This window comes from Protopterus annectens, chromosome 4.part1, assembly GCF_019279795.1.
Source record: "Protopterus annectens isolate FY-2018-M chromosome 4.part1, PAN1.0, whole genome shotgun sequence".
In the NCBI taxonomy this organism is placed as follows: domain Eukaryota; kingdom Metazoa; phylum Chordata; order Ceratodontiformes; family Protopteridae; genus Protopterus; species Protopterus annectens.
Genome location: NC_056734.1, coordinates 806,408,584 through 806,436,428, shown reverse-complemented (window position 1 = coordinate 806,436,428; position 27,845 = coordinate 806,408,584). Strand labels below are relative to the sequence as shown.

Here is a 27,845-nt window from a genome sequence, read left to right as displayed (position 1 = left end):
GTTGGTGGAGGAACCATCTTGGGTGGATGGGAGTGAGGCACTGATACCAGCTTTCCCATTTTTGGTGAACAGACATGGTCCCATTTGCTGTAGTGATGATTTTTCCTGAAAATGACACATGCATGCATATACTTCCACAAACACACAGAAGCATGTGGATAATCAGGGTTCCTGTTGTTTGATTGACAGCATTTTCATTGAATGCTCTATGCTCAGTAGGAAAGGTTCTAAATAAGCTTTGCCAACAGTGGAGTTTTCTTTCTTATTCACTATTGTGCTATCTCACAGTGGGTATAGTTATGTTTGGTGTTGTGGGTGGGTGGGGGGAGCATGCTCCCTGCATAAAACATGTACCGCAAAGGATTGATGAAACTTGTTTTGCTCCTGTCAATCAGAGGAAGTGCTGTTGATCACTGTCTATATGATAATCAAACAGATAAAACTAGAGGCATATACTCACCAGTACACATGCACATACATATGCATGCATACATGTGCAAGTGCGTGCAGCATGTGGATAGCAGACGTGTGCTTAGCTCTCCCAAGAAGTGGTCCATGTGTATAAGCACACATGGTGTATTAGGGAGAGAATGCATAACAGGTCCTTAAATGTGTGAATGTTCATTGGTTCACAGGTTGTTACTAGGCCTTATGGCCAGATGTGACCATTGCGTAGCTCAGCCACATCACCAAATGCTGGTGGCAGATGAAGAGGGTGTCCCCCATTAAGGAGACTTTCTACACATAACCCTGTGAAATTTTGTGATTACCCATCTGGTCATCCACACTGATTTGTAAAGGTTGATAAGGAAGTAATTTGTCTGATGGGTAGGGGGCAACCTCTTCCAGAAGTAAGGAAATGCATCACGTTAGGCATCCGTCACACTATCTGGTGTTGCTGATGTGCTAGTATTTATTTAGTTGCTTTTGATTATAAGGAAACTCTAACTGCATTCAATGCCCATCTTCAGTAGCAGCACAGGGAGAAAAGCTTCAAGAAACACTAGATGGACATTATAACAAAGTTCAAAAATGTTCTAAAGAAATATCTACTAAAATGCAAAAATTCTTTAAAACTAAATAAACAGGAAATACGCAAAGATATAACGTGTAGTAAGTTCTAAGAAATGACACTGGTGCAAATTACAGAGCATCAAGGTAGCAGGAAATTGTCAGTGCAAATGTGGTAAGACCGCTAAGCAGTAGAGATTATCAACATATGGTATCCAAAGTAATGTGGTCGTATTTATAATCATGCTGACTTGTAACCTAATGAAAGAACAGAAGTGCCTGTTTCTCATGAGAAGAGTGCAATAAATTCACTTCAGTAAGACAAAGAGCTATTTGGGAAGAAATGGTTAAGTAAATAACAGGAGGAAATTATGAGTGTTTGGCCATTTTTTACCTGGAGATTCAGGGCATTTGCAAATTCTAGCATGATTTAGATGCAGTTTGAAGTTGGTCTTAAAAGTGAGGAGATCATTTATTTGTCTGATGGTGAAAGGAATGCTGTTCCACATTTTAGCTCTGCTTACTGAGTATGAGTCCCCATGTGAGTTGCTGAATTTTTGGGATTCTATTAAGTGTTGGTCCTTTGATTAAAGGCTCCTTTTGGATTTGTACCATTTTACTGCACTGCTGATGGCTGTGGTGTTTTAAGAATGGTGTAGAATTTTATGTGCCATTGTGAGTACTATTGCTTAACATATAAATAACATTCCACTTAAATCTCATATAATCATCAAGGACGGGTCTATATTAGAAGAACGAATGTTTAAAATGTTGAATGCATTTCTGTCAACACGTATTTAGCAAACTGTATAATAAGTGAAAGCTCTAAAGGTCTAAAAAGTTACGTTCGAATTATCATAGTTGGCCAACAGACACAAATCAATGTGTGACGTAACCATATTGTTTATATGTTACTTCATTTATCTCAAATAAAGGGAATAAATTGAAAGACTAGTAATATTTATGTAAGTAAATGTATATAGCTATTTTAGTGGCTGAACGATATATAGAATTATAGAAGTTTATTTTTAAGTCTTTCGTAATAAGCAATCACAATTATAAAAAGCAGTTTACCAGGAAGTAGTTCTGCGATACCCATATGGTACAGACTAAAATGGCTAATGCAACGCTGTTTTCCCCTGGAATCATGGGTGAACATCTATATATTAACATTTAACTGTATTTTATGTTGATATTCACTATGGCACTAGGGGAACGGTGTTGGCCAACTAAAATATTTCGATCATATCAGTTTCAACCTTGTCAGTGTTCATTCACTTTTTAGATCACTAAATACATGTTGACAAAACCTGTTTGACATTTCAAACATTTGTTCTTCTAATATAGACCCATCAAAGACTTGGGTATGTATGTATGTATGTATGTTAATAGACTCTCCTCTGACAACAAGTGTTTACTTTACCGCTGGATCTATTTACATTAAGGAGTTCAAAGCGTGCTTGGTCATTCATAGTAGAGAAGACTAAGCAGTGATCACTGCTTAGGAGTCCGTATAACACTGAGTAGAGGGACATGGCTTTTAATTTATCAGCGTACCTAAGGGTACTGAGACGAGGAATCTTTTTGGTGAGAAAACATTGAGGTTTGTCAAGTTGGTTTAGGTGCTTACTGAGCTACTCCCTGAAGGGTGCATTACATTCAATGATAGGCTTAATTGGGATGAATAAAGTGAGACTATAACTTTGAACCTTGAGATACAATGAAGGATAAAGTGTCAATGCAGAAGGATTTTCTAACCACTAGAGATGTTGTGGTCAAAGAAAAGTCGATTATCAACATAAGCATCTGAGTCTGTCATGATGTGTCATATTTAAATGGAATGTTATTGCCATGTTAAGCAGTAGTAATATTTTATGTACTAAATGAAATTATGCTACATTTCTTGATGTTGAGGGTAAGCCTGTTATTAATTTATCAAGCATTTGTTTGGTCCAAACCTTGATGGAGAAACTGACTACCAGAATGAGATTTAATAACTATTCCCAGTTTGTGATCATCAGAAAGCTAGGTCAGCCATAGTCCTTTGACATTTATGTCACAGAAATATATACCAAAGAGCAATGAGCTCAGGAGACCCATGGAATACTACTGGTGACATTTTTTTTCTGTCTAAAATAAATACCCCTGACTTTAACATAGGCTCTTTCAGACAACGTGTTACCAATTCAGTGAGCTATTTATTGGTTATTATTGAGCTCTAAGAATTTGTCACTCCCAGGATGGAAATAAAATCAAAGGCAATGTCAAGGTCCAGATAAACAGTGTGGACTTCTTATCCATTATTGATGGCCTTAGTAACCCTTTCAAAGAATTAATCTAGGCTAAACAGCCTTGATACAACTTTTACAAAGCAGAAATGGTATGTTTCTTAATATCTAAGGTCACTTATATCATTGTTTAACTGCGGTGGTGGAGTTGAGGTAGCGTTGTCGCCTCACAGTAAGACGTTGCCCCGTTCGATTCTCAGTTAGAGCATCTTCTGTGTGGCAACATGCGTGAATGGGCGTTCCTTCATTGAAGGTTGTGCGTCAGGCCCGGCAAGTCAGCACGTAAAAATCTACTGCCAATCATTAGCGGACCGGAGTTCAGCTGTGGCGACCCCTAACCGGGAAAAGCTGAAAGACACAACAATAACAACAACAACTTATATCATTGTTTATAATTTTAGCTCTAATACCTTCTAAAGGCTTACAAACAGACCTGTAATTCTCATGGTCAACAGAGGAGCAGTTTTAAGCAAGGACACCACAGCTGTCATTCTCCACACCTCTGGAACATAACCATGGAGACTCTGGTCAAAGAGTTTATTGATGGATGTATCTTGCTAGACAGAACTCTATGCTTTTTGGCACACATCCAGGGATATTATCAGGACACACAAAAGTAGTGTTTTTAATTTTGGAAAGTGACAAAAGGAGTTGTTCTAAATTGATCTTAGATGCATATCTCTCAAACTCTTAGCACAGCAATTCTAGACAAAGGCCCCAGATTAGAGACAGTTTTTAAATATATGGCACTCATAAACTTAGAAAGTTGCTAGAATAATAGGTTTGCATCAGCATACAGTTTCTGAAGGATAAGAAGTCTTAAACTCAAATGTCTGTCATAATTTAGTGACGTCAACCCTCAAATGTTTGCCAGAAAACTATAATTTTTAGAAGGTCACTGACAAAATATAATGCAAAAATCTGGAGATATGCTTAGATAGGATGGGGCTGAGGGGAATGGAGGGGAGAAAGGGGAGGGTATGTGGAGTGAAATTGAAAGATAATTTGTCAACAGGAATATTAGGAATGTCTTTGAAGTAAGAGAATGAGGTACCATTGGAGATAAGCTCAGTACACAACTGTAGACTACATCTAATTTCCTAAAATAGCTGAAGAAGACCTTTTAGTTGTATTTTGAAATAATTACAAGCCTATGTTCATAGTTGGCCTTACATTTCACAAGGATACATTTGAGAGATTTACCATAATGTTCAAGATGGCATCTTATAGTGATTTCCAGCAGATTTTTCTTTTTTAGAGTTTGTTGCTGTGACATACCTACCATATGTGATTATTTTAAAACTTGCTATTATGCTTTTACAGGAGTGGTATGGGTGCCTTAATTTATTTATCCAAGAGGGAATAAAATTCAGGGGAGTGGGCAGCAGCCTCATTTACAAGGTTTGCTAGGGTGCTATGCCATTTGAGGTTATTAAAATCAGTACGTAGTAAATAACTGCTAATTCCTAAGTGTAGAAGAGTTACTAGAGGACACAAAGCAGGTTTTCATAGATAATATCACATCAATGTGGCCAGATTTGACAAACGAAGAGCTAACATGCTGGGCAGTGCAACTGTAAGAATATTTGCAAAGACTAGATCAAGAAGATTAATGCCACTAGTGGATTGGGGTCAATTTGGTCAAGTGTACTGGCATTTATAAAGTCCAGAAATCTCTGGGCATATTTGTTGGTAGTTAATGTTTGCCAGTTACCAATGACAAAGGAATTATATAAGGTACTGATATGCATATCAGTGACTGCAGAAAGGACTTTTGGCCCTATGTAGAAACCCTTGATGGCTGCCTGTATGTGGCTTCTTGCAATTGTGTTTCATTCTAAGGGAAGCTAATGGATTAATTGGTTCACAAGATGGATGTTTGATGTTTGGCAGGCAGCAGGAATAAAAAGAATACAAAAGTGTGCGTGTTCATATGTGTGCGCATATGAGTAGGCATACATGGGTGTGCATGCAAGTAAATCAGATTTGCACTTTTACACATCTGTGAATCCTTGATGGTGACATGGTGGTTAAAGTTTGCTCCCTTGATGCACAGACTACAACAATATAGCACTAAAATGGCAGATTATTTTACAAACTGGCTGACTCAAAGTAAACTTAACAGTAAATATATTTGTAACAGTTACAGTTGCTACACTGTTTTATAGCAGAAGTAGAAAGGGATGATTTTAAGTGTATTGAAAACATGATAGAGAAAAACAAGAATGTCTGTGGAAATCTGTTATGGATAATTTGATCAGTCAGTGTATTGAAAACATGACAGAGAAAAACATGAATGTCTGTGGAAATCTATTATGGATAATTTGATCAGTCATTCTAAAAGAAAGCAGTAGTTGTGTGCGCTACCATTCTAACAGAATATGGGCCTCGGTAGATTATTATGTCATCTTCTGTAGATGCAAAGTCCACTGATATTTATCTATATCTGTATACCTATATATAAATCCTCTAGTAATTTTGGTTTAGAACAAAACAAGAATTAGTGATAATTACTTTGTTCTGCTGTAACGTAAACATTGTCCAGAACACCAATATAAAATAGTAATATAGTTTTTTCAGCTTCTGACCATTGTGGTCCTTGAACTCATACTAGATGGTATATAGTGTGCAGCAATTACATCTGTCCTACAAACACATAACTATTCACATTGACTATAGTCATGACTGCGACTGCAACATTCAAGCCACATTTGAAACAGGCTTCGGTGAGCTCAGCATGGCTGAAGTAGGAAGTTTATTTTTATTTATTTATTTATTTAACATTTGTTTATCGGGAAAGTCTGACTTGGAACATACCTGGAGGAAACCCACATGAATGCAGAGAGGACATGCAGACTCTGCACAAAAGGCACACCAGACAAGAATCGAACCGGAGAACCTCTTGCTGTGAGGCGACAAAGCAACAGCTGCACCACTGCTCTGTCGACTTCTTACAGTTATTCCACACTGGATACTAGGGCTTTCCTCATCAGTACTACCCTCTACCATTTCCCACCAGTCCATGGGACTAATTTTTTGTGCCCCACTCACACCAGTATGGCATCATTCTCTTACTTCTCATAACAGCTTTTGTCATTTTGGGCTTAAACTTAGAAATGCCTCACAAGTGTGACCTATATTAAGGCCTATAATGATGTCATAGTATACAAACACACACACACACACGCACACACACACACACACACACACACACACACACACACACACACACACACACACACACACACACACACACACACATATGGCACTGCCTGAGATGTGCTGGGTGATTCTGAACTATGTTGTGGTGCTCTGATTGTCATCTTTATTTTTCATAGATGCCTTTTGATGTTGTCACAATGATGTTTTCCTGGCTAGCAAATTTAATTCAGTCAGCTCAGTAATATGATATGAAGTCTTAGACTCTGTTTTTCACATTAGGTGTCCTTCTGAGTTATAATTAAAATAGGCATTTTTTTTAGCTGCACATTGCCAAATGCTTGACAGATACAAAGGAAATCCCAGCAATGGCTGCTCAACCCCACCTTGGCTGTGGCAGCCTTTCCTTCCTGATTGCCTTAAATTTACTGTGTTGCTTATTACCTAGACAGTGTTTCCTGTTCCTGTCTGTCTGTCTGCCTGTCTGTCTGTTTATTCTGGTCATTGTGCCTGTTATTGGTTGTCCTCTAGAATATGTTATATAGCATCTTATCTTTGCTGCTCCTTGGACATGTTGCATATCACTTGTTCAACTAATTTTGGGTTGTGCTATGCTACACATTCTACTTGTCATCCCTGGATATGCCAAATGTACCTCCTCTTTAGTCTCTGTAAATGAACTGCAAATCACCTCCTTTTTACCACGTGAAATCAGACTGCCAAGCACATTTCATTACTCTTTATTTTATGCCTTGTACATTTCTGCACCTTCCCCACTACATCTGTGGGTTCAGCAGTGCCTCCTTGCCCCTCATTGTCATATTACCCCACTTTCATCTTACCTGGGAATGTGCATCTATTATGAGATCGTCCCATTTCACTGGTGGCTTCAGAGACAGCAGCTTCTCAGAGATGCACTCCTTTATCACTTCATTTAACAGTTCCCCTCCGACTGCATTTCCAAACTTCACATAGTAATGTTTAGCAGCCAGTTCCACGAGCTCTTCTCTCTGTGAACAGGAAAACACACACATGCACAAATTGCCATACACAGAATGGTTCTTGCTGGTAGCAGCAGGATAGCATTAATATAAACTGAGAATGAAACCTGAAAGAAGAGTATGGAGACTCTTCAGGACCAGCATCATATTTTAAGTAGTGGTGGTGGAACAAAGATACAGGATTTGTGTTTTGCACAGTCAGCAGCAACAGCGATCATATGTTCATTTTATCTAGGGTCAGGCAGCTGGACTCAGGAGCAACCTCAGCTGAATATTGATGGTAATTTCAGTAGTATGCTCAGAAAAATACATTCTGAAGAGGGCAGTAAATATACTAAACCACAAAAACTGCAGAAACAGTGATATAAAGACAAAATAAAGACACTCTGATGCTGCTACCAGAAATTTGAGTAATACTTAATTTAATTTTCATGGTATATGATGGATAAGAAGTTGGCTGGTATTTTCTGATACAGTAAGTTAACTTTAGAACTCTGAATTATTGTTAAACTTCACTGTTCACCTGTGAAATCAGACTAATCATACTAATTAACGGAGGTGACCCTAGGATCCATTTTCAGTGTGAACCACTATAACAGTTAACACAACTATTTAAAACGTACCAGCATTGGAAAATCCAAACCTGGCCAGTCCATCTAGGAGAAATTATGGGCCTTACCCTCAGCAACTGTGTCATCTTTCATACCTCATCTACCTCTAATGTAAATGTTTTTAAATGTGTCTGAAATCTTACAGTGAATCAGAAGGTCTATGGTCTAGTGTTCTCTAAGTGAAGCAGCATTTGCTTATACCTTAATGTGACACTGGACAAGTTACTATTCAGGCTTCCATCCCCATGTCCGTCTTTAAATTCCTTCCTTCCACATTTCCCCTTACAATACGCTGTGCCCATCTCATGTCACTGTTGCACCTCCTCCACAGTATACACACTCTGCTTCCTGAAGCCATTTTCATACCCCAAACCTGCCTTATTTCCTTCCATTTTTGATATCTCTTTGAGACATTCCCAGTCAGCCTGGTACCTCTTTTACTAAAAAGTTTCTAGAACTACACACAGCTCTCCAAAAGTGGCCTCATCATTATTTGGGGAGAATAATACCCACCTATTTTTGGTCCATTTTAGCACTTTATTCCCTATCAACACATTTCTTAATTTTTCATTTCACCTCATAAAGGAACAATATCAAATGTCAAAATTCAGATACACCACATCAACAAAAATTTCTTTATCTACTACAGTGGTAACCTAGTCGGCAAAGGAAATGAATTAGAAATGGAGAGCATTTGTGAATCATTAATCAATGATGCTTTTTTTTTATACAGAAGTCAATAGTTGCAAGTCAGCAATAATCACATTCTAATCTGGATCTATCTTTATATAGTGGTGTTGCCATAACCACAGGCATGCACTATGTGTTTAAGCAACTAATTATATAACCTTAATAACTATTCTGCCATATCATGTGGACCTTTTGTCTTATCTCCACCTAAGACTTTTTGCTTCTTCAGTTTCTGTTGCCATGCCCTGGTTCAATATTCACTCTCCACACCAACTTTATCCTATCAAGCAGAGTCTACCTTTTTTTCATTGTAATGTAAGTATGGAACAGAAGAATTTTCCCCTGATATAAGGCTTTTTTGATCTTCACACACACCTTTATATAATAAATATATTGCATGTTGAATTTTAGCACTCAGTTTTCTTTGCTCACTTTTTACATCCTAACCACCTCCTCATCCATGAGTTGACTGACAACTCATTTGCCTATGTTATAACCTTATTGGGGTCTATATTACATAGTCGAAAGGGCTATTCATTGAACACCCTTGTACTGACATGTAAACACCGACCTACCAAAACTTTGAATGGCCACATAAGCAAATTTATTCCCAGGAGAAAAAAATCACTTGGCCAACAACAACAACAAAAAAAAAACTGTCACACCCTAGAAAGTTAGAGGCTTTGCCCCCCTTACTAAATATACCAGCTCCAAGATCACACTACAATGGAGGAAAGGGCAAATTCCCGACGATGGCTTAGCGATTTTTTTCCCCTTGGAAAAAATTCCCTTATGTGGCCGTTCAAAGTTTTGGTAGTTTGGTGTTTACATGTTGATGAAAGGGCATTCGATGAACAGCCCTTTTGACAACGTAAATTGAACCCCTTTATTACCTTTCTGCACCTGTTATTATATACTGAACACAAAGGCCACTTGTGTTACCATTAATGATTGCAAAAATGAACTTTTAAATGAAGTTGTTTCAAGGGAAATTTTCCTTTTCCCAAGGAACAGCCATCTCAGTTAATACTTCTAGCAGATTCAGCTGACTGCTGTCAAAAAAAAAAAAAAAAAAAGAGAGAGAGAGAAATAGACAGAGTAGGACAGAAACTTTCCTGCCATCAGCAGTAAGAAAGTTTTTTTTTTCTTTTTTTTTACCATACAAAATATTGCAACTTGTTGATGAATCCAAGTGTGCTTGGAAGGTTAATTGTTGATCACTGCACATTTCCAGATACTTCCCTAATGGAAGTAGCTTTATATAGGTAGTAGAGCAGTAAACTATTTATAGCATTTAAAATCTAGCAAGCTGCCTGCACATAATCTTTGCTTCACTGTTCCCTAGGGGATCTACTTCACTTGACCTAAAACTCATTTGACTGACACCTATTTGACCGACACCCAATTGACCTAAATTTCATTTGACTGACAACTCATTTGACTGACTCCCATTTCACCGACAGCTTACAATGCTGAATTTCAACAAACTAAATCTTAAACCATAGACAAGCACACTTAGAACAACAATAACTAACCCTTTCCAGAACTTAAAAACTACTTACTTACCCTCTTAACAGAAATGGTACAATATACAACCAAACTAGGTGGGTGGCTATACCCCCCACACACCCCAATATGGGGGGGCTGTGCCCCCCCAATTATATATACTAATTCCAGGATCGCACTACAGTGGGGAAAAGGTCATATACCTTTAACTTGCCTTACAGTACTCTACACAATACCACTATTGCTGGGAACCCGCTTATTGCCTTTCTGCATCTGTTATTATATACTGAACACAAAGGCCACTTGTGTTCCCATTAATGATTACAAAAATGTACTTTTAAATTAAGCTGTTGCGAGGGAAATTTTCCTTTTCCCACGGAGCAGCCATCTCAGTTAATACTTGTAGCAGATTCAGCTGATTGCTGTCATAAAAAAAAGAGAGAGAGAGAGAGAGAAATAGAGTAAGAGAGAAACTTTCCTACCATCAGCAGTAAGGACGTTTTTTTTCTTTTCTTTTTTTTACCCTACAAAGTATTTCTACTTGTTGATGAAGCCAAGTGTGCTTGGAAGGTTAGTTGTTGATCACTGCACATTTCCAGATACTTCCATAATGTACCACCATATGTCATCTTTTAGTAACTGCCTGACAAACATAGCTGTTGTCTCTTTTATTTAAAAGGAATAATTAACTGTTCTTGATCCAATATGTCAGGATACTGAATTAATTTATCAGCATGTGGGTAGGGATTACAATGTCTTTAGCGTGACAGGTGAACATGGAATCACAGAGTTGCACTAACACAATGCATTCTGTAGTCTTCTTCATTCTGCTCTTGAACAATATGGACAGAAGAGGGTCCAAATCTCACTGCCTTGGAACTATGCAATTTAGGGGTATGGTCTGAGTAACATAATTGGTATACAGAGGTCAGCACACTGGTTGGACAAACATAGTTTGAAAATCACTTTAAAGATTTGGAGCTGAAACCTTTTTTGCAAGTGTTGGAGGAGGAAGGTTTTTAACATTCGTATGCATGAGTGGATAGGGGGCTCACCACTCTCTGCATGGAAAAACATTTCCTTGCATTTGCATAGATTCATCTTTCTTCTAGCTGTCATCCTTCAGAACTTCACTTCTCTTTGCCTTTTCTCTTCAGTCTCATCCTTTCAGGTCATCCCTCTTCCATATAACCACAGGCCACTAGCCACATTTAATACATCTGCCTTTAACTGCATGCATGCATGCCAAATGTTGGGGTCTTTCCTCATATCCCAACCCTTCCATTCCCCTCAACTGTTATATGCTCTTTACTTCACTGCTGTGTGTTCTTTACCTTTTTGATCTCTTGCTCTGTGGCTTCAAATAGTAGAAACAGTATTCCTGATGCAGCCTTCCTAGTGTCTGCCATGCTGTACAATGGAAGGATGACTACAGAATTTCTAAGGGCCATTTGCTGACCTATGACCTACAGCATCCTGTTGACTTTTGCCATTGCCCTTTTATATTGCTGAACATGATTTAATATGAAAGAAACTTTATTTTTTACATCCATTTCTTATTATCTCCACTTTAGAACCACCCCTCTCACTTTTATTGGTGTCTACAAACTAAAGGTCATAACCTTTCAGTTATTTGCATCAAATGCCCATTGTTACCTGTCTGATCACATTTAAAGATGCTCCAGTTCAGGCAGAACGTGTCTCTCATAACTAAACCTTCAATTTCTGAGACAATAAAAAACATATTTCTCTTACTACCCAGCCTACAGTGATACATCTTACACAAAACTTACCAAACATGATCAGTCCTAATGATGAACCATGCATCACCACAATGGTTATTGACTTGTCTGAAGATAATTCCCCAGAAGTCTGTCACTGTCTCATTCCCTGACGCCTCACTGTTCTGCCCCATAAAACACTTCCATTTTCTAAAAGTCATATAAGGTTAGTGACAAAGGCCTTGATGAAATCCAGATACACTGAATCCATAGTACCCAATGTTTCTACTGCACACATTTCACATGAAACTAGAATATTTATGCCGTTGCTGCATGAAACCATGCTGCTTGACATAGGTGGAGAATTAACATTTAAAATCTAGCAAGCTGCCTACACAGAATCTTTGCTTCACTGTTCTCTATGATGCAAGTGAGAATAACAGGCCTCTAGCTTCTTGCTTCTTTTTTAGATCCACTAACCTGTAGGAGAAATACACCTTTACCTGTGAATAAGTTTCCTGAGATAAGAAAAATAAAAGAAAATATCTAATGAAAGCAAGCATTCTATACGTATTAATCATTAAAATGCTGCTGAACATCAGCCTTACCTGAACACCTTCATATGGGGATCAGATCACCTTATACCTGCATATCTGTAGTTTCTTCTTATACATTGGAACTCTCCTGATAATTCAGGAGGCTAACATGTTGTAGCTGGTAAGATTACCTTCTCACAGCGATATTCCCCAAAGCGGATGCCACGGATGACCTGATGATAAATGAGGTCTGTGCTGACAGTGTCCATACTGCAGTCATGCCAGGGTTCAAAAATTTCCTTCCGGTAATATAGCCTCCAAGGGGCATGACGTTCCTGTCCACCGTTCTCTTTTGTGAGTTGTTCGCACTGTGAAATAGCATCCAGCACATGTTCTCTTTTGCTGCCCAGAGACCACACCTGAAAAAGTAACAAACATTAAAATATATAATGACCATCTAAATGGAAACATGTATAATATGAATGGCTAAGGTATTTGATAGTATTTGCTTTTTATAAGGCAAGATTCCTGATTTACGTATTTACAGGTAAGTGAACAGGGCCACTAGGGGGGCTTTTCAGTCACAACTTAAAATGAAACACAGAACATAAAACAACCAGCCTCCCTTGGCTGAGGACTGGCATAATGGTTAAGGTGTTTATCACACAGACACAAAGTACAGGGCTTGATTCTCACCTTTGAAGAGACATTGGCTATGCTTTAAATGGCCTGCAAGGGCAGCTAGCCTAGCACTTATATATGAACAGATAAATATATATCCAAGCTATGGACATATCTCTTTTTTGGAGAATTCCATTTTCTGGAGTAGGGTCCTCGTCTATATGAAGCAGAGTTTACCCCTAACCCTATTTAAGTGCAATTTGGACCAAAGGATGGGTAATCAGAAATTCAGCCAAATCTATTATCTATGTCTCTGACAGACATAGGCAGTCATTAAATCACCCACTACATAAATCAAATTTATGGGTCACATTTGGGTTGCATGGCTAGGGTTATAAGGGTCATAGAGGTTGTTAGCTTAGTATATACCTATGAACCTATGAACTTGTTTACAATAAATGAAAGCCAGAACATAAAAGAACAGGAATATTAGGCAAAATCTTGAAGTTACACAACATTAGCGAAGTATACAAACAACATTTAAATTAAGTTATAGACATCTTTTGCAGTCAAGCTGTGGACCTCATTAGTCATCACAAAAGTAAAGTTTAAAAGTCTGAAATAATTATTCACTGCAATAAAACAGTTGCAGGATGATTCTTCTCTGAGGTGATGATTTGAACTTTACCTTGAATGGAGTTAGAGTTGGTGGTAATTCCCTCAATGAACATGTCTACACCTGTAACTGAAAATGCATTACATAAGTAGGCTAGTGAGTCAGTGAAAATGGTCAAGAAAAAGGATGCAGGGATATTTAGTCTAAGAAATGTTTCTATTAGTCTGTGTATATTGCACAAATATGTGAAATGCCGATGTGGAGTAATTTGTACCCCGGGATGACTATCATGAGTTTAGTCCTAGATAACATGGGCAGTCAGCCAGCTTCGGACATAGTCAGGCAATGGCACTCACTCTATGGTGCTCCAGTTGTAAACCTGAGGATTTCATTTATGTATAGTTGCTGCAGGTTCTTGGCTAGGTTTGCATAAAGTACAAGGAAGAATATATTCTAATTTTGGTATTAAAAAGCATTTTTCAAAGTTCCTGCCTTGCATTGTAAGATAGATTATTAATGAAGTAACAGGTATCAAGCTATAAACTTTTATAGAAAGTATTTTTCAATATGTGATGAGTGGCTTAGTAGAGGATTTAACTATGCAGTGAAATACCTGAAACCATACCTCTGAATTTCTTTGCAAAAGAGTTTTGGACAAGGCCAGCAGTAAAGAGGGGACAAAGGCTCAAAATGAGGGACAGCTTTTAAATATTACTCTAATTCATTAAAAAAAATTAACAGAACGGCAGGTTTTACATTAGCATGCATTTCTGAGAAATAAGTTGGAAACTCTAATGTCTGGCACTACTGACTGACTGTAGTCCTCAATGATTTACCAGAACATCAACAATTTTAGATGGAAAAGGATAAAAACATGATGTAAATTCAAGGACAGTTGAGACGTATGGTTACAAATTAAGACTTAGCTATGGATTTTCCTGAGGCTAGAATGCACCAGTCCTCACTTATGTTGCTAAGCCTTTGTTTAGCTGTGGTTAACTTAAAGATCCATATGACTCAGGACTGTACACAGTTGTGACAGACTGCCCTTTAAGTTGCCAGAAATCTCTGTAATTTGAGGCCCAATAATCAGACTATTGTCATACAACAGCTTATGTACATCTGATATTTCAATAGTTGGTGTACTAAAACAAGCTTAACCTTGGAACATGCAAAGTGAAATTATGTTTTTTGGATTGAGCAAGCCCCCCTGCACTTACTATGTGTGTGACCCCCTACTAATTATGAATTATAACACCTATGCCACACAGTACCAGGGAAAGGGCATTTTTCACAACCCTGGTAATGTAGCAATCTCACATTCCTGTAAAGATAGTCAAATGGAATTACTGTCTCTCTCAGACAGACACACACACACACACACACACACACACACACACACACACACACACACACACACACACACACACACACACACACACACACACACACACGTGTCATTAAGGTGGTTGAGATGTAAAGTAATTTCAAAGAAAGTAGAGCCAGTACAAGTCACATATTGCTGTTTGTTTTATTTGCAAGATCAAGAAAAGGTTGGAGTTTGCCCTTTCCTCACTGTAGTGTGATCTCGGAGTTGGTATATATAATTAGCAGTGAGTGTGCAAAAAATAATGTTTAATGTGTTTTTATTTTATTTTCAATTACTTGAGTTTTTAGCACTTTTGCTTGATATTTTTAGGTTCAATGTAATGAATATTAGACCTCATTTAGATCGTAGGAGGTCATTGTTCCACTGTATTCGGAATTCATCACACCTGTTGTTGAGTACAATGCCCCCTTTGGTATATACCTAACCAGGAGCATTGAACAATTGGAATGCCCACAGAGGTTCCTCACTAAAAGAATACAGGGCATAAGTAACATATCCTATGCAGAACACCTCAAGGCCCTATCCTTGTATTCAATCTCCTTACAGGCTGTTGAAGGAGATCTAAGCCTGGCATACAAGACATTGTCAGATTCCACCCTGATGGACTTCCTACATATCTGCATAACAAACAACACCAAATTTATCATTTCTAAACACTTAAACCTTGCCCGTGATATAAATAAGACCTGCTGGAGAGACATGTATGCATCCCAGAGACTACCCCTTCTCTGGATAAGGCTCTCCAGCCATGTAAAGCAGAGTTCCTCCCTAACAGAATTCAAGTGTAAGTTGAACAATTGGATGTGGAACAGAAAATTCATTCTTGGTTTGGCATCTATGTGTCTAATGAGCACAGATAACACATAAATGGTTCATCTCCCAGGCCTCTGCTTACACTTATCAAAGATACCAGAACTTTCCAGAGATTTGGGATGCACTGCTAAGCTTAAAAAGGACCTTGTGGTCATTAGTCTAGTACACACCTATGAGCCTATAATGTATATTATTATACATATTTTATATTAAAAAGTTACATTACTTCTGGAGTTTTTCTGAAGACAAGAAGTGTAAGTAGAGAAGAATGGAAAGTGCTTTCACTTTGCTACCTTACAGCGCTGACAGTATTTTATTGAGATTGGGTTATAGCTGGGTAAAGGAATTTGTTCTTTTTCACACTGTCTTGCAATTATAGAGTTAGTAGGTACAAGGGGTTTGGCCTCTGCAAGACAGGGAGTGATGTATCTTATTTTTTAAAAATCAGATGTTCAGTGGTTTGCATTTGATGTACTAATTCTGAAAGATAATTTACATTGGTGATTCATTATATTAGAAGACTGCCATGGATTCATTTTATGCATTGTTTGCATCTATGAGGATCTTTTGGAGAGGTACATTAAACTACAGTAGATTATGTCCTGCTATTTCATTGCAGAAAAAAATTAGGAACAATACTGGGTTGGCTATAAAGATTTGTCCCACTTGTTCTGTCTGTGGGTAAATATCAGCCATAGGATGGGTAAGGCCAATCTAACACCAAATAGAATAGGTTGATTTAAGCACTAAAAGAGAAACTGGCTAGGCTTAAAATGATTCTCAAGGACAGATAGCAAATGGGATAAGTTAATTCAAGCAACAAAAAGGAAATTGGCTAAGCTTAAAATGGCCAGTGAGAGCAGCTAGCCTAGTACTTACTTATGATCTTACAGACACATCTGTAGATGTGTGTGTGTGTGTGTGTGTGTGTGTGTGTGTGTGTGTGTGTGTGTGTGTGTGTGTGTGTGTGTGTGCGTGTCTAGAGATACATGTATGTGTGTGTTGCTCACATTCCATACTGTTGTTATGACCAAAAAGGTGCTTAAAATTGGGTAAATGGAAGTTAGTGGATTGCAGCCCACCCTCCGTAAAACATTTTCCAGGATCAGACAGTGACATCAGCACAACAAACTGGTGTTTTATTGAAAGAACAGGACTTTCATTCTTATTTTTTTCACTAAATCAACATCACACGTATATAAATATATAAATGCATACATTAATAGAACACAATGGAGGCACAAGTTTATTAAAAACATGGATTTATTACTCCAAAACTACAGCCCACTTGGCACAGAGTACCATTTTGTATACAATATATAACAATACCTTCATGCAACATTCTACAGCCCACAGAAGTATCCAACTTTTTAAGTAGTCTCAAACAGCCTGGCCAGCCAGAGGTTATTAGAAATTTACAGCTGCTGGCCATGTCAGTCCTTCTTATCAGCTCCATAAAAGGAAAATGAATGTGCCTCAGATTAAAACCCACAAAGATCTCTGACTTGGGTCTCCACTCACAAGTTTTAAGTCAGAATCCCTATTCTGACCCACAATGCTCCTCCAATTGAATAATCAACTTCTTAATTTGCCTTGTTAAGGCAACTACCTTTTATACAAGCAGTCACCGGCAATCAGTTTCTCGTTAGCTGACTAATACAGCCAATTTCCTGACAAACTGTAAATCAGCTCTAAGAAATGGGACTATTGAAGACAGTATACATTACAAAATATACTCACATAGTAAAAGGAGCAAGTAGAGGAGACAATGCACTGATGTGATACAGTAGCAGTGTGCATGTTATTAACTGCACGCTTGAGAAAGTGATTGGGGGCTATGATCATATCTGTATTAAGTGTTGCATTCAACCCATTAAATAAAAAATACCCAGAAATTTATATAGAACTGATTTTGAAGCATTAGATTCTAAATTAAAACAATGGAAGTAGTGGAAAAGTGTGTAACGTAAAAATATAGAAGAGGGATAGGAAATCATGCACAACTATGTTTACAAACAGATTGATATGTTTGTCCTTCAGACTAAGAGGTGACAGGAGGTGACAGCTTCCATGGTGGTCAGTTGGTTTCTCATGAAACAGAAACAATATGAGATGGGTGTGGCAGAAATATAAAAATGCTCCTAGCATATGTAATAAAATAGGCCATTTAATTGTTAAAGCATTTTTTGGAAACTGGTAAAAAAGGCTAGAAAAAGAGAAACTGGCAAACAATTCAATGAGTAACAAGAAGGCATTGTTTAAGAATTTTAGATTTTTTGTAAGGACACAGTATTAAGCATCTGTGTAAAAAGACAATTATTTTCTCAATGAACCTGATAAGCTGGCTGATGTATTTGCAGAAGGCTTTTTGGTAGTTCCACTATGGATCTTAACTTTAACTGAGGTTATCAATTTCTTTGGCAACTGTTCTATAATTTCAACTGATGCTGTTGTCAGAGTGTTAAGAATGTATTAAATGAAACTCTTCCGGTGTTCCTGACAGCCTGAATGGTTTTATTTCTATACAATATAGCTGTTAGTTTGCCTCCATGCCTTGCAGATGTGTTTCAAAGGACTCTTAAGGGTGGATATAATGATTCCGGTCCCTAAATCTCAGATAAGTTTCTAGGTTGATAGCTTCAGGCTTATAAGCTTAACCTATATTTTGGAAAATGCTTTGAGCAATCTATTTGCTACATACTACATGATGAGAATTTGAAAGGGATTGACATTTATCACTATTGATTCATTTCATGTCATCCATGCCTGACTAGTTTGAATACTTCCTATCAAAGTATCTTAAGATATCTGGATGAGGGCCTCACAATTGATGTTAAATATCTTGACGTCACTAAGGCGTAATAAGGAGTTAATAAGAATAATGGAACAACTAAAAAGAAAAGTTTTGTAGGTAACTGGCTTGTAAGAAGAAAGTGCATGGCCAGGATTAAGAACTATCTTTCTGAGTATAAGCCTATCACACTCTTTGAGATTTGATTTTCACAAACACACACCCACCCACACACACACACACACACACACACACACACACACACACACACACACACACACACACACACCTGGGAAAGGCTGGCACAGATGTACTAGCTATGCCCCCTTCTGCCCAGACTATAAGGTAGTTACTGCCACCAGACACTCCAAAGCCAGCTACTCTAAGGCTTTTACAAGGGTACCTAATTATACTGAGTGAAATTAATATTAATACAAAGGGAAGTGTTATGACCAATGCAGTAAGGTTGTCAGGAGTAGCCACAGAGTCACCAAATAGATATGAGTACCCTGAAAGGTTAAAATATTCTCTAAAGGCCTGGCTACAATGAAAAGTTTAAATATATTTAATAATAAACAATAAAATAAAATGAAAATACTAAATATCTATTTACAATAAACACCAGAGTTTCATCACAGGAAATATTAAAATAACACAGATGAATAGATTCACACAGATACAGAAAAAACAGTACTTAACTAATCTCACTATATTTTCCTGACCGATCTAACAAATTACTATTCCTTGGCCACTTCTTGGATTGGGGCAAGATGAAGTAGGTAAGAGATCCTTCTATATCAGGTTCCAAAAATAGAGTCCCCTGAGACTTCAGTCTCATCTAGTATTAAAAAACATTATTTCAGTAATGGCTTACAGAATGACATCACATACATTGGTCATCTGACTTCTGGTTCCCATGCTATTTTTTTTCGTAGCAATTGACCCAAAATCTCACACATATGTGTCAATAATATGCAATATAATACAAAATCACATAGAGCTTTGCTAAGACCTGTTGCAGCTTCTGGAAGTTATAAAAAAAAAACAATAAAATGCTTCCACTCTTCCTATAGGGGCTAATAAACCATTCTCTGGCACAGGCATTTCATCTCTGGTTGCAGTCAGAACTGTAAGATACAATATTTATGCCCTAAATTAAGTAATTATAGTTCTTACTATTTATCAGCGTTAGCTGGACTGAGATTATCCTCTTCTCTTTCAGTATCCTCACACACACACACACACACACACACACACACACACACACACACACACACACACACACACACACACACACACACACACACACACACACACCTGGGAAAGGCTGGCACAGATGTACTAGCTATGCCCCCTTCTGCCCAGACTATAAGGTAGTTACTGCCACCAGACACTCCAAAGCCAGCTACTCTAAGGCTTTTACAAGGGTACCTAATTATACTGAGTGAAATTAATATTAATACAAAGGGAAGTGTTATGACCAATGCAGTAAGGTTGTCAGGAGTAGCCACAGAGTCACCAAATAGATATGAGTACCCTGAAAGGTTAAAATATTCTCTAAAGGCCTGGCTACAATGAAACATTTAAATATATTTAATAATGAACAATAAAAGGATATGAAAATACTAAATATCTATTTACAATAAACACCAGAGTTTCATCACAGGAAATATTAGAATAACATAGATGAATAGATTCAAACAGATACAGAAAAACAGTACTTAACTAATCTTTCTATATTTTCCTGACTGATCTAAAGAATTACTCTTCCCTGGCCACTTCTTGGATTGGGGCAAGATGAAGTAGGTAAGAGATCCTTCTATATCAGGTTCCAAAAATAGAGTCCCCTGAGACTTCAGTCTCATCTAGTATTAAAAAACATTATTTCAGTAATGGATTACAGAATGACATCACATACATTGGTCAACTGACTTCTGGTTCCCATGCTATTTTCTTTCCTAGCAATTGACCCAAAGTCTCGCACATATGTGTCAATAATATGCAATATAATACAAAATCACATAGAGCTTTGCTAAGACCTGTTGCAGCTTCTGGAAGTTATAAAAAAAACCAATAAAATGCTTCCACTCTTCCCATAGGGGCTAATAAACCATTCTCTGGCACAGGCATTTCATTTCTGGTTGCAGTCAGAACTGTAAGATACAATATTTATGCCCTAAATTAAGTAATTATAGTTCTTACTATTTATCAGCGTTAGCTGGACTGAGATTATCCTCTTCTCTTTCAGTATCCTCTGTTAACATATATACATTTCCTCAGTTACAATATAGTCAGGACCCACTGTTGGTACATTTTTAACACAAGCAGCTTTGCAAATACATTTATGAACACAAGCTTCTGTACAAATCAGTGGCATCTAATTTTTTACAAAATTCCAGCTAGCTGGGCTGGCATATGTTACCCATCCACTGGTCTACTTCTCCTGGCATAGCTGGAAATACTTCAGGTCAATACATTCTTCGAAAATAGTTTAAGAACAAGGTTTACCAATGAGTATGCTCTTAGATGGCTTAAACGGGCCTCGAGATTGTAATATATAATGCTGAAAATGAAAAATGGAACACTGATAAAGTAAGAGTTTTACAAATACAAGTCTCTTTATACACTTAAAGACATACTATCCATTTCCCTCAGGCAAGATGCTACAATTAATCTTCATCCCAGAACAAAATAATTGGTTTTGGACTGTCGGTGATGAATTGTAAGAATTCTACAACCCATCAGCATTCCTGTTAACTAGTCCAGGCTTATGGGTCATGGGATACTAGAACAGCTGGAGTGATAGTGCCCAGTGGCATAATTCTGTGTTGCCATCTCGTTTATGCAGCCATTTTATAAAGGCATGGTCAGTTATCAGGTTGAAGTGCCTACCCAAGTGGTAGTAATTGTATAAATAAAAGGCTCAATTTAGAGGCAGCCATACTGTTTCCATGGCTGAATATAACTTTCAGCATTACTTAATTTTTGACTGATCACACACAGGATGATTCTCACCTTCAGTATTTTAGAAAAAAATATGAAAGAATAGCCTTTTGAGCTATTCAAGCTAAGGTAAAACATGAAGCAGTAGTAGTAGTAAGAAATATTTGTAAACACCAAACAGTAGTAAAAAATCTTGTTGTGCTCAAAATGTCTTCACTTTTCTGAATAAAAACAGCTTCATGTTCTTCATACCATGGTACCACTGATTGACAAACCTTGTTCTTAAACTATTTTTGAAGAATGCATCTACAGATTTTTAACAGGCCTTAACACAGGTCTTATGTGCAATGGTATAGGATCATAGGAGGTTACTAGGCTATTGGCCTTGAGGTCCTTATAAGCCTAGCCAAGATTATAGTCCATGTTTAGACAAGTCAGGACCCAAAGCCCCTGTCCAGCAGGGACACAGGTGAAATCCCAGGGGTGTATTTTCTGTTTCCCATCCAGTTATCCAGGTTGCGCTTAAAATATATATATTAAGGTACTCTGCTTGATGTGAAGAGGGAGTCTATTCCACAGATGGGGAGTCTCTGGGACACAAATCTGTCCTGCCAACAAATCCTATTGATATCACAGACCAGGTTGAGGTTGCGCATATGGGTTACTCGAGTGGAGCTTGACTTGCGGATATGCAGCAGTCCCATCAAGGCGGGTCTGACTTTGCTTTGTATGCCAGACAGAGGTCACCTCTGAGGAGTCTGTATGAAACTGAGTAAAGGCTTTTAGCCTATCTGTGTAGGGTAGATGTTTGAGGCCTTGGATTCTCCTGATGAGGAACCTCTGTGGTCTCTCCACCTGCTGCACGTGCTTTGCGAGGTACATGCTGAAGGAAGCATTGTACTCAATAATTGGCCTTATAAGGGAAGAATACAGGGATGTTATGACCTCTTTGTCCATGGATGAGGTACCCTAATTTACGAGGTGGGTCATGTAGAAAGATTTTGTACAATGGAAGCAACATGGTGGTCAAAAGTCAGGTTGCTTTCAACATGGGAGCACAAATCCCTCACTACTGACTGTGTACTTAGTATGTTGCTATTAATGTGATAATATGTGGGGATGTCACTCTCCCCAAAGGGGATGATGATGCATTTTTTGGCATTCAGCTTGAGGCCATGTTTCTGGCACCAGTCATTTGTTTGGGTGAGACCCTCTTGGAGGACGTCCACATCACTTGGGGAATTGATGACTGTGCCCAGCTTGCAGTTATCTGCAAACTTGGTCAGCCATAGCCCACTGGTTTTGGCCTGCACCTCAGAGAAGTCTGTCCTGAATAACAGAAGCCCCAAGACTCATCCCTGGGTTACACCGCTCATTACGGGTCTACTGCTTGAGGTGGCTTCCCCTATTTTGATTTGGTGGGTTCTATCAGTGAGACAGGTTGCTACCCATCTGGTAACATATGGATTGATGCCTAGCTGAGAGAGTTTATCTATTATGCCTGAGTTAATACCAAGTCCAAGATATTATCACCTCTTGTGGGGGTATTGACTAGCTGTTTCAAGAAATTTGCACTGATACAATTGAGGAATCTCTGGGCATTTGTATTCTGGCATGAGTAGTTTTTCCAATCTATGGTTGGGTAATTAAAGTCAGCCAGGATCAGGGTAAAGGGTTGAATGTTGATAGATCTGAAGAGGGCGCTTGTAGCTAGCTATAATTTGTATAGGGGTCTTGTCAATGGTTAACTGCACCTTGAGTGTCTCCTGTGCGTCATACTGTTTGACCAGCCTGGAGGTGTGCGTGTCTTTAATATATATTGGAACTCAACCTCTTTTGGCTTTGCTGCCCACAGTTTGGGGCCTGAATGTATGATAGCATGAGTAACCAGGTAAGGCTGGGGTGCTCTCTGCAGCTTTGAACCAGGTTTCTGTGACTGCACAAATGTTAGCAGTTTCCAGGGTTAAGACTGCTTTCAATTAGTGCAGTTTCTTGTTTAGACTCCTAGTATTTAGCAGCATGACCTTTAATTTGCGTTTTGTTGAAATTTTTATGTTGGTAGTATCGACCTCATGACTTCTTCTATAAAAGGCAGTATGGGGGAGGCAAGGGCCTTTGCCAGTAGCCTGAAGCCCAAGTGAGACAGATGCAGGCCATCTCTAGCAAAGCATCTTGGTCTATTGATCATATCTTCCCAGGCTGTCAGGTACTGGATCCCCTGGAATGACACCAGAAACTAAGCCAATTGTTAAAGTCAATCATTTTCTGTTTGTATTAAGGCATCATTCTGGGTGACGGTAGAATGCTGCTTAAGGCTAGGGACATACCTGCCTGGGACACATATTCAATTAGCTCAATCATGTCTCTCTTCATATAGTCCAGGGAGGTACGTCTCAAGTTGCTCACTCCAACACAGACTATGACAGTCATAACAGTACCTGTTGCTGAGAGACTTGAGTGCATGTGTGATATGGTGGATTCTGGCACCTGACAAACAACTAACCGTGACTTTCTCCTTATCCAGTCTGGCGAGAGGTACATCCATGTGCCTCACAATGGAGTCTCCTATGACTAATATGTTGGGTTTATGGTTAGGCCTTAGTGGTTGTGGACTATGCATGGTATGTGGTGTGGAGGGCTGTGGAGTTCACATGTGTTTTTCCTCCAAAGTCTCCTTTGTTTGGCTTTGTTTTTGTTGAGAACCTCTGCATATGTGGGTGTGTGTTGTATAGTTGTGGGTGGTGTTTAAGGTGTAGTGATTGTGTTGACAACCTTCTCAGTGCCAGATATACTGGCTTGTGAGGGAGAGGGCATAGACTCTAGCTTCTTTATGTAATTGCATCTCTCACAAATTGTGTTGCTAGGTGTAGTAGTAGATCGTTGTCCGTGTACATGAGGAAGTTGCTACACTGTCTCAGGATGCCCATATCAACCAGGCTGGCAGGAGAAACCGTAGGAAATTGTCCATTCATATTTGTCAGAATCTGAGGGAGAGAGGCCAGGGAGAGCTAAGCCCAAGTGCTTAAATAAAACAAAAAGGCTTAGAATAACACTTAAAATTTAAACAGGCTAAAAACAAGCAGTAATAAATGCAGCAGAGAAGAACAATTAAACCCTTTAGAGAACAAGTAGTACAAAAAGCAAGCTGAAGTAATAGAGTATGAGGAAGAAACACAAATAATGTAAAAGCAGCGGAATAAAGTTTTTTTTCTTTTTAGTAAAGTGGAAAAGGAGAAAGGAGGAACAGAAAATAATTCAAGGTTAAGAAACTAAGGAGGCTGGCCTTCCCAAACATTCTCTCTGTATTAGGTAGAATGAGCTAATGACACTGGACTGGGAGGAGCATCCCAGATCAAATTTACAGTAGGGGCAGGCAAATGCAAAGCCACCAAGTATAAGAACAAGAAACCAATATGGAGGGAGAGAGGGTGGGAGACTGTGTTGTAGCTACTAGCTACACTATTTTAGTCAGAAAACACTACATAAATGTTTATCACAGCAGAAAAACAGCAGTGAGACACTAAATGAAAGTTTTAAACATATAAAGGAGCAAGGAGATGCTAGAGAATGCTTTTAACTGCAAACAAATCAGTTATATGATACACTCCAAGGCAGGAAATCAGAAGAAACAATCAGATGCTTAACAAATGGTGAACATTTCCAGTTAATACCCTTCACGCAGTGAAACTAGTTAAAAAAGCTTTACGAATAGTGTGACAGTAATAAAAGTGATTTAACAGGCCCTGTAAGGCAATCAATTACAGTGCACAGTGCAGATTAGTTTATAGCAATAAAATACAGTAAAAAGTAGGCAGCAGACAATAAAAAAGTGATACAAATGGTTAGAATCAATCACTGGTAAAAATAAGCAAAGGAAAAAAAAAATAAAATAAAACAGGATACTTATTGTTATATATCACAGATCAGAGTTGTGGTCAATACCCTCCTCCGTTCAGCTCAGTGTGAATAAGCAGAAATGCTCTCAAGAATAGGGCTTAAATACCAGAAAGTACAGACCTGAAACAACTTAAAAAAAATGCTCAGAAGAACCATTGAGTGCTTACTCCAAGCCCTAGGCCAGCCAACCTATACCATCCAATCAACATGATCCTCTCACTAAAGTGAAGAATGGCTTCTGCTAATCCAAGATGGCCTGGAAAATGTGCTTAGAACAAACAGCCACTGCAAACAAAAAAACAGGCCCAGATGCAGAAAACCTGTATCTGGACTAACAAAAGTGATTTAACAGGCCCTGTAAGGCAGTCAATTTCAGTACACAGTGCATATTAGTTTATAGCAATAAAATACAGTAAAAAGTAGGCAGTAGACAATAAAAAGGTGCTATAAATGGTTAGAATAAGCAATAATTAGTAAAAATAAGAAAAACAAAAAACAAAACAAACAAAAAAGGATACTTATTGTTATATATCACAGATCAGAGTTGTGGTCAATGATCATGTTCCAGAGTTTACCAGTCCTAAAATGAAAGAAAGATCCTGGATCTGAAGACCTAGAATGTAGCAACAACATTTTTTTACTACTGTTTGGCATTTAATTTACAAATATTTCTTACTACTGCTGCTTGGTGTTTTAGTTAGCTCAAATATCGCAGAAGGCTATTTTTTCATATTTTTCTAGTTGTTTTGACCTGTAGTTGGACCCTGTCCACTATCTGACAGTTTAAGCTAACTAAACTTCAGGGTGCTCACAGTGCTTCATTTCTCACCTTCAGTATTTTCAAAACAAATGGTAAAAAGATCACACAAACAAACAAACAAACAAACCATTCGGTAAAAACTCCAAGAAAGACCCAGGCAAGCTAAAGTCTTTGCTATGTAATACCTTAAATCACATGCAGTGGAGACCCAAGGGATATATGTAAAAAAAACCTTAAGAAAATAATAGTGTTTCAGTTACATGGCTTCTGAATACCCATGACTTTTTACTTTTTAAGATTTTATAGGTATGTTTAAGCCAATAAAGCTAATGGGGCTTGGCTTTATTGGACTGACTGTTCCTATAAAGACTTAAAAAAGTAAAAAGTTATGGACATTCAGAAGCCATGTAGCTGAAACACTGTTATGTCCTTAAGGGGTCATCCACATATATTCCATGGGCCTCCACCACAGGTGGTTTCAGGTATTACAAAGTGGAGACTCTAGCTTGGCTGGGTCTTTCTTGTATCTTCAGTATTTTGAGATACCACTGTTCTCAAACCTACCTCTTTTGCCTTCATGTAGATGATCAATTATTTTGTAATATTAGGAGTTACTAAGACTGTTTTTTATATACTATTCTTTTTAGCTTATTAAATAATCTATCAACCTCAAGGGCCATTTCACTTTAACAATATATTTTTCTTTTATGAAAACTGTTAAATGAAATATAATTGTTGCAAAATTAGATATAAGACTTTCTGTAATATCTGGCTAGTTAAAGAAAAGCCCTTTTCTGTTTTTAGTGGAGAGTATACATTACTTTTTATGGCTTCTAATTTTTCTAGATGTGATTTTGGTGATGATAGATTACCACAGTCAGGGCATGCAGCATTATAGTGTGAGCAGGACTCCAGTATTTTATCAGTCAGTCTCTGAGAGGTGGCTGGAGTTAAATGTAGGACATGGTAGCACCCTGTATGGCAATAAACCTTTAGGAGGTACAAAGGATGTTTCTTTAGCAGACAGTGAAATAATATCTGCTTTGTCAGGTATAGTGTTAAGTATCTGGCCTTCCTAGGTCCTCTTACCAATTCATCAGTTCTTGGCATGGGATAAATCTTGAACTTTGAAATGCTTTGTTTCCTAAAGTCATTACAGAACCTGATACCTTCATCAATTTGAGGAACTAGAACTATAAGAGTGTCCCATTCACTTTTGGACTCTTCTATCACTCCTAGTTTGAGCATCTTTTTAAATGTCTAATTATTTGTGTACCTCTGGGTACTCTGCAAGGTCTCAGTCTAACCTTCACACCTAGTGTTGCCTCTTGTTATGTTCTATACATTTATCATTCCAATGCATGTCTGAAAGCAATCTTTTATTTATTATTATTTTTTTTTATTTCCTGTTTTTGTACCTTTGGCAATGATTCCTCTGTCTAGTTGTACTTCTGTTAGGGATTATTTGGATTCTCTTATAAGAATTTCAGG

General features: G+C 38.0%; 1 protein-coding gene across 1 annotated transcript in view; it reads right to left on the bottom strand.

Annotated features, from left to right (window-relative positions):
- The window catches only part of LOC122801311 (unconventional myosin-VIIa-like), a 951,466-nt gene that overhangs the window by 263,016 nt on the left and 660,605 nt on the right, over nucleotides 1–27,845 (bottom strand). Inside the window, 2 exon segments of the mRNA XM_044070855.1 lie at nucleotides 7,301–7,468; nucleotides 12,715–12,942. Coding sequence (XP_043926790.1) covers nucleotides 7,301–7,468; nucleotides 12,715–12,942 — 396 coding nt within the window.